The sequence below is a fragment of the Saccostrea echinata genome, unplaced genomic scaffold (genome assembly GCF_033153115.1).
Source record: "Saccostrea echinata isolate AGI-Se365-2 ecotype Australia unplaced genomic scaffold, CSIRO_AGI_Sech_v1 ptg000054l, whole genome shotgun sequence".
NCBI lineage: Eukaryota > Metazoa > Mollusca > Bivalvia > Ostreida > Ostreidae > Saccostrea > Saccostrea echinata.
In genome coordinates, this window is record NW_026889803.1 from 19752218 (window position 1) to 19760000 (window position 7783).

The window sequence follows — 7783 nt, forward strand, 5'->3', positions numbered from 1 at the left end:
CTCTCCCACCTTGATCATTTAACTGATTCTCTCCAACCTGACTTATTTAACTGAAGTGTTAAATGAGATAAGTGATAGTGTGTACATGTACCAGTAAACAAAATGGAAAGGGCTGCATCCCAACTTTTAGTATTAAATAAGCATAAAAAAAAATTGGTCCTCCACATGACATGGTGCTAACTTTAAATCATGCTGAATTTGCTTATTTTATGTTAACTAGGATAATATCATAAATAATTCAGTCCTGGATTTTGAATAGAATGAAGATCGTCAGAGAGCAGCCACTTCCTGGGGTAAGATCTTCCATGCCATGGATGTGGTAGGAATGTCTGAAGAGGAGAAACGTGCCATATGCTACATCCTGGCCGCCATTTATCACCTGGGTGTGGCTGGAGCTGTGAAGGGACAGAACAATAAACCGCAGTTTGCCAGACCAGCCGCGGCCCTCAAGGCCTCCCAGTTGATGGGGATTACCCAGGAGGAGCTGGCCAGGCAGATCTTTGCCTCGGGGGGATCCTCTACACTCAGTAGAAGTACATCAATGAGGTAAGCAGAGGGAATTCCTTTATGCATCTATTTATAGTTCTAAGAACAAAATTAATTTAATTTCAACACAACTTTAGTTGAACAAGTCTAGATTCTGGGTTGGATATAGTCTGTTTAAATCATTTAAAACAAGAACTTGTTACTTGTAAGTATGGTTGCTTATAATTCATTGTGTTTCATATTATGATTGTGTTGTTTAGCACAATTTGAATTTGAAGAAATTTAATCATGCTGATGTATAAACATTGCATATGCAGGATAAGTAGACCTATGGGGTATGTATGGATTGATTTTCAGAGTTTGTTAATCAAGCTTTCTCCCTCTGTCCTCATTGAATTTGTTTAAATTTTACAAAGTGAAGTTTTTAAAAATTTTAACTGTGAGGTTTTCTTTTTGATATTTTTAATAATCTTTAACCATTACATATTCATGTACCACAATTATAAGGAAATATTTATATAATATACATCCTTCTTATAGCACCATATATCAAATTATAATGAAACAAACAAACTATACCTTATGTAATCTCACGGAATATATACATATATGCACAAGTATCTGGTACATCAATATCAAATTAAAGGACATAAGAGGTACATGTATTTCTTAATGTTACAGAAAGTATGGAAGTATTTGTTATTATAATGTGTTACACAGTGGTGAATAGATTGAACTCAAATTATTGCTGTTATCTTATTGGCAGATGTAGAATGTCTGTCATTTATGATTGGCTTATTTTCAGGGGAAGCCCAGCAGACAAAGGTCAAAGTGATTTTAACACAAACGCTATGGAGGCTCTAGAGGGGTTCATCATAGGGCTTTACTCAGCTGTATTTAATGCAATAGTGTCTTTAATAAACAGGTATATAAACAAAATTTTAAAACTTTTGAAAAACAGAGTCATTCAGATCTTTCACACGCACTGAAAATTGTGGAATTTTCACATTTTGGAAAATATCTAAAATGAAAAACCAACAAGTTATCTTTATGCTTAGTTCAGAGGTTACCAGCTCAGGATTAAATAATTTTTAGTCATGAAGACAGACATTTGTATATTTAACGTTTGGAATATTCAATAATTTTTTTCAGATCCATGTCTTCAAATATGCGGACCTCCACATCAATAACAGTTGTGGATCTACCTGGATTTCAGAATCCAGCTACCTGTGGTCGCAACTCTGGTGCTACTTTTGAAGATCTGTGTTACAACTACGCTAATGAAAAAATACAGATGTTGTACCATGAACTGACCTTTACCTTACAACAGGATAGATACAGTCAGGTAGTCCTTAATATTTGAACTTGTTGGAGTTTTAAGGTTAATATTCATTTAAGCATTTGTTTTGACATTTGAATGTAAGAAATCAGAGTGCATATAAAATTAGGAAACTTTTTTTTTAGTATAAAAAAAATGAAAGAAATTAAAAAAAAAAAACGTGATTTTATAAGGTACATGTACTGATTATTTTAAAGTAATTTTTCATTGATTGCTTCCATTTTTTATTTTTTCCCTTTCATTTTTTCAGGAGAATGTTGAGTGTGATTTCGAGTTTGTTACCAGCAGTCCAGCAGCAATGGTGTCCCTTATTGACAAACCAGCCCAGCAACTTCTGGTAAATATTTAAGTATTTTGTCATGATAAACCAGAGTTTTTCTCTGTAAAATTCTATTGCTCTGATTTAAAGATTAATTTAAAAAAGTATATTAAAACCAAATACACATGTTGAATTCAGAGTTCTTCATGGAACAGTTATTTTGATTCAAACAGCGTCCCATTGGCAACAGGCATCATGGGATTGATTCCCATCATTCAAATCATGATCATTCCCATCATGCATCAGATGAGGTATTTTCAGTAGCTTTTTCTGTCTATCAACTCACTGTGTTGGGTGATAGTGTGTCAAATTGTGATGGTATTTGTAAATTCACTAGCAGTTTTCATGAATTCTGGTGGAGGAATCCATGTTGCCATTTTGCACCTTAGTTGACAGAATTTCACTTGTAGTGGACGTGACTAGCTTAGAAATGCTGTCACCATTTGAGAAATTGTTCTCTCTTACAAGTTCTGTATGATTGCGGTGTTTTTAGTGTTATTTGCAAACAAGGCTTCTCGGAAAGATATACAGTGTATTACATATTTAAATTCACAAATTATTTTTTACTTTTTTACAGATTTTGATTAACTTAAATCCTTGTGTCTAGAATTTAGCTGCATCTTTTTAAAAGTTTTTTCCCAAGTACATGTAGATATGTAGATTCAGCATTAAACTTTCAATGATTCTAATTTTTTTTTGTATGCATTCATGATTATTCTTTCAATTAATTCATGAGATTGTTGATTTTTGTCGCTCTAATAATTTGCTACCGTTGTTGCTTGTATAAAACCAACAAAATTTTTAAAAACTTTTTTTTTTTCATATTTATGTTAGCAACCACAAGAATTGGTTTGTATCTGAACCTTTATCCCCTTTTCCCTTTTCTGGGCATTTTCCCAATATTTTCTAGTTTTAATTGCAGCAACTTTCATATTCTGTGAAATTCTTGGTGATATAACTAACTTTTAAAGTTGTTTTGTTCAATGTTTTTAAAGTTAAAAAATAAGTTTTAATCCTCATTAATTTACTAATTTATTGAATTGATACCTATGTAAAACATCGATTAAGTATAAGGAATAATTGATAAATGTAGAACCTAAAACTACAAAGTTACCCTAAACTTTCCTTCACAACCCAGTAACCACTACGTACCTTGCTGTCTATACATAAGCATTGTAGGTGTTGTTAAAGTTTTGATTTAGTGTTGGTTCAAAATTCACTGATGCTTTAATGTGCTTATTTTTATTTTCAAAAAAAGGAATCCTTTCAACTTGATAATGATCATATAATGCTTTTTTTTCCTGAATACTTTAAAAATACATGTATTTTGCCATTTTAGGTTAGAACTTCATCACAAGAAATAAAAGACAGTGATAAGAAAGGGTTGCTATGGATACTGGATGAGGAAGCAATATTTCCTGGAGCAACAGAGGACAGTTTTATGGACAGACTTTTTACTCACCATGGAGAGCAGAAAGTCAAAAGTATGATAACATTCACATTTATTGTTTGGCCCTATGAATTTCATATTAATGAGAAAAAAATTACCTACATACCAATGTTCCAAACTGTCAAATTAACGAGAAAAAAGCATAAATACAGTTTAAGCCATATTCTAATATGATGGGGGGGGGGGGGGGGGGGGGGGGGGTTGACAGAGAAATAATTTCACTTCTAACCAATTCCTGCCTGATTTGAATATTTACAGAGGACAGTCTGTTAAGGAAAGCCTCCTCACTGGGGAACACATTTATTCTGAATCACTACCAGGGAACCAACCCTGTTCAGTATAATGCCAGTGGCTGGCTGAAAGGGTGTCGGGAAAACCCCCTTATCAAAACTGCTATTCAGGTCCTACAGGATTCTAAGAGGTAAGCATGGACACAATCTCTGTGACAAGAATTTGGTTTATATCCTGAATTATAGGACATTTTTTTCTTTTGTTAATTACAATGTTCTTTCTAGGGAACATTGACAGGATAAATACTTGAAGTATAGATAGATTTCAAAATTTAAATAAATCTTTTCAACATAAGTATCAATGTAGATCTCCTATTGGCATTGGATCTTTGTAAAGAACTGGTACATGTATATTTTTGTTCTTTGAAATCTTAAAAAATAAAAAAAAAATATAGGATAAAATGAACGTAGGGTAAGAATGTGATAGTTTCCATTTGTACCAATGCAAGTTCATTTTATTAATTTCTTATATCATACATCACTCTGCAAATATTATACAGTATAGATGATTTCTATTTTAGACAAAATATCAATGAACTTTTCAACACAGTCAAGGCTCCTGTAGCAGGGATGGTCAGTGGATCCATTGTAGGCATGGAGGGGTCAACTTCTCTCAAAAGAGTGGGCAGTATGCGAAGGACCTTCATGTCAGGGACAGCAGGTCTCAAAAAGCGCTCAATGTGTCTTCAAGTTAAATTCCAAGTGGTAAGTCTTTTACCACATTTTTTTTATTATGACACATCAAGTACATGTATGTCCCAGTAATGCAACGGGAATAGTTTTACGTACCAGATGTATTCTCATGTTATTGATACCTAACCTTTACTTATTTTAATGGGATTCATGTTTTAGAAGCTTTTAGGCCTTCTGTTGTACATACATGTATAATGATTTGTGATCACCTCTTAAAATATGAGTTTCATGTTACAATTATATGATTAATGTGAACTTTGACACTGATTTTTTTAATGAATATGCTAATTAGTCCATGCCATGCATATGCATTGAGAAATGAAAGTGCTAAACAAACTGTATTACTTTACAGGACTCAATAATAGAAACCCTCCGTAAAACTAAATGTCACTTTGTACACTGTCTCCTGCCACAACACAATGCTGGACTGTGGGAGCTAAAGCAGGGAACATCTCCACAAGACAAGCCCTCAGACGAAAACCTAATGAACGTTCCTCTTGTAAGATCTCAGATCAGGGGTGCAGAGCTTATGGAAGGTGTTAGGATCTACAGGCAAGGTAGGCAAGCAGGGAGTTTTTTATGCAATTGCTTTTTAATTACTTTTACGTACTAGAAAGATCATTTATGAGAATATCATATGGGAGTAGGAAGGTAGGTGATACACATTTAAAGAATTAGCTTTTACATGGTTACAAGTTTTGTTTTAATATATCGGATAATTAGGAAAATTAACAATGCATTTTTCTTTCTTCACAATTGTCTGCTAATATACTAGTATTTTTGTCAATCTGCATATCAGTTCTTTTTTCCTTCTAAATCGGTAATTAAGAAATAATTCCCGCGTCGGAGGAATTGTTGGAGAATATATCTGGATAGTCGAGAGATTCTGTTGGCAAATAAAAACCGAGCCCGAAGGGCGAGGTTTTTATTTGCCTACAAAATCTCGAGACTGAGGGGTATTTTCTCCAACAATTCCGAAGACAAGGGAATTATTTCTATTCTGCTACGTCGAATTTTTAAACTCCTACATGTATATAGAGAAACGGAGAAGTAGATGTCGACGTCAATATAAGTGCCTTATTGCGTCATAATTGAATGCTACTTCTTGTTTATTTGCACTTCACGCATTAGAAAAAGTATGAGGTAATCCGAATCCAAAGTAAACTTTTTTCCCACTAATTTGCATCACAATCAAAAGAGGCCTCGGTTCTTTTCCTAGTAAGAGCAGTCAAAATAAGAGGAAACCGATTTAAAATTATTGATGACGTTTGTGATTTATTGGAGAATAATGGCTGCGGCATTTCTTTGATCTTTGCAATAACCGTAGTAGAATATAAAACAATGTCTTTCCTTTGAAATATGATAATGAACTGTGATAATGAGCTGAAAGAAGACTTTTTCTGTACATAGTTAATGCATATTGAAAAAAATGTCATAATTAAATTCAAAGTGGTTCAATAAAGGAATTCAGATGTCCTGGAAATGCTGTTCCCTAACTCGTTTTCTCATTGGTTACAGATGTAAGATTTTTATGTGTTACACTGTAGGTTTTCCTGATAACATGGTGTTCAGTGAGTTCAGACAGAGATTTCAGGGTTTACTTCCTCCTGGCAACCAGCCTGGGAAAGACGCTGACATGAAACAGGTAACTTTGGTAACAGTAGCACAATCTGTATATTAGACATCTCTGAAAGGAAAGAATGTGTGTCAACCATGTTAAGGGCAGGGGGATTTGTTATTTTAATTTAAAGGAAAAGTAATAGTATTTCAATCTAAAAACCCTCCAAACACCACCAAGTCACAGAAGTTATGGTTAGAATAAGCAGAGAATTTGATTTTGCGATTTGCAGACAATTTAATGTATAAAACTATGAAGTGATGTTTTGTTTAGGGAAGTGAAATCATTGAGATCTGAAAACTTTGTAAATTTCGTATTTTGTACTGCTTAAAAGTTTTGTTTTTTGGGCTATGAATATCCTATTTGATATTTTCAGGCAATTCTAACAATCTTGGATCATCTAGACATAGATAAACTGAACTACAGAGTTGGACTTAGCCAGGTACACTGTTAACTATTGAAATTTCTTGTCTTTTTATACTTTTATGTAATACCTATACAAAATTTTTAGCAAGGATCCAATTTTGGCATTACCGTTTTAGCAAGCGTGTTGAGATAGCTTAAATTGAATATCGTTAACAATTCATTCCGCATTGAAGTTTATTGCTCTTGGAATCATAAAATGGCTAAAACTGCCTCTTGCTTAAATTACATGTATATGCTGATTTTTAGGTCACCTGAGTCACTCAGGTGACCTATTGCTATCCGTTTTTTTCTGTTGTCGTGTGTCGTCCGTCGTGCGTTAACTTTTGAACATTTTCAGCTTCTTCTCTAAAACCGCTCAACCAATTTCAACCAAATTTGGCATATAGCATCTATGGGTGAAGGGGAACAAAAATTGTGAATTTCATGGTCCCTGCCCCCCTGGGGCCCCAGGGGTGGGGCTAAAACCACCAAAATTGATGCAATCTTTAAAAATCTTCTTCTTTACTCCTGGACATCAAGCAGTCAAACTGTTGGCATGATTGTAATAAGCATTGGACCCTCTACCTAAATTGTGAAATTCATGGCCCCAGGGTCAGGGGTTCTGGTGCTAGGGTGGGGCTCTATTGATTATATAGTGAAAATGCATTATTTCTTTGAAAATCTTCTTCTCTGCTCCTGGGTATTATTTAAACAAACTAAGTGCAGGGTTATGACAAGCAATGATGCCTCTTCCAAAATTGTGAAATTCATGGCCCCTGGGTCAGGGGTTCTGGTGTTGGGGGGGGGGGGTCTATTGATTTATTATAGTGAAAAAGCATGAATTCTTTGAAAATCTTCTTCTCTGCTCCTGGATATTATTTAAACAAACTAAATGCATGGTTATAACAAGCAATGATGCCTTTTCCAAAATTGTGAAATTCATGGCCCCTGGGTCAGGGGTTCTGGTGTTAAGGCGGGGCTCTATTGATTATATAGTGAAAAAGCATGAACTCTTTGAAAATCTTCTTCTCTGCTTCTGATATTATTTAAACAAACTAAGTGCATGATTATGACAAGCAATGATGCCTTTTCCAAAATTGTGAAATTCATGGCCCCAGGGTCAGGGGTTCTGGTGTTAAGGCGGGGCTCTATTGATTATATAGTGAAAATGTATTATTTCTTT

General features: G+C 34.3%; 1 protein-coding gene across 2 annotated transcripts in view; it reads left to right on the top strand.

Moving 5' to 3' along the window:
• LOC133206052 (unconventional myosin-XVIIIa-like) overlaps positions 1-7783 on the top strand; it is a 58894-nt gene that overhangs the window by 26432 nt on the left and 24679 nt on the right. Inside the window, exons 7-17 of one of the 2 annotated variants that reach the window (XM_061341958.1) lie at positions 260-546; positions 804-821; positions 1292-1411; positions 1639-1831; positions 2076-2162; positions 3484-3628; positions 3853-4015; positions 4406-4589; positions 4930-5134; positions 6125-6222; positions 6572-6637. In XM_061341958.1, coding sequence (XP_061197942.1) covers positions 260-546; positions 804-821; positions 1292-1411; positions 1639-1831; positions 2076-2162; positions 3484-3628; positions 3853-4015; positions 4406-4589; positions 4930-5134; positions 6125-6222; positions 6572-6637 — 1566 coding nt within the window. The remainder of the gene's footprint in view (positions 1-259; positions 547-803; positions 822-1291; positions 1412-1638; positions 1832-2075; positions 2163-3483; positions 3629-3852; positions 4016-4405; positions 4590-4929; positions 5135-6124; positions 6223-6571; positions 6638-7783) is intronic. The other variant, XM_061341959.1, reaches the window with a different exon arrangement.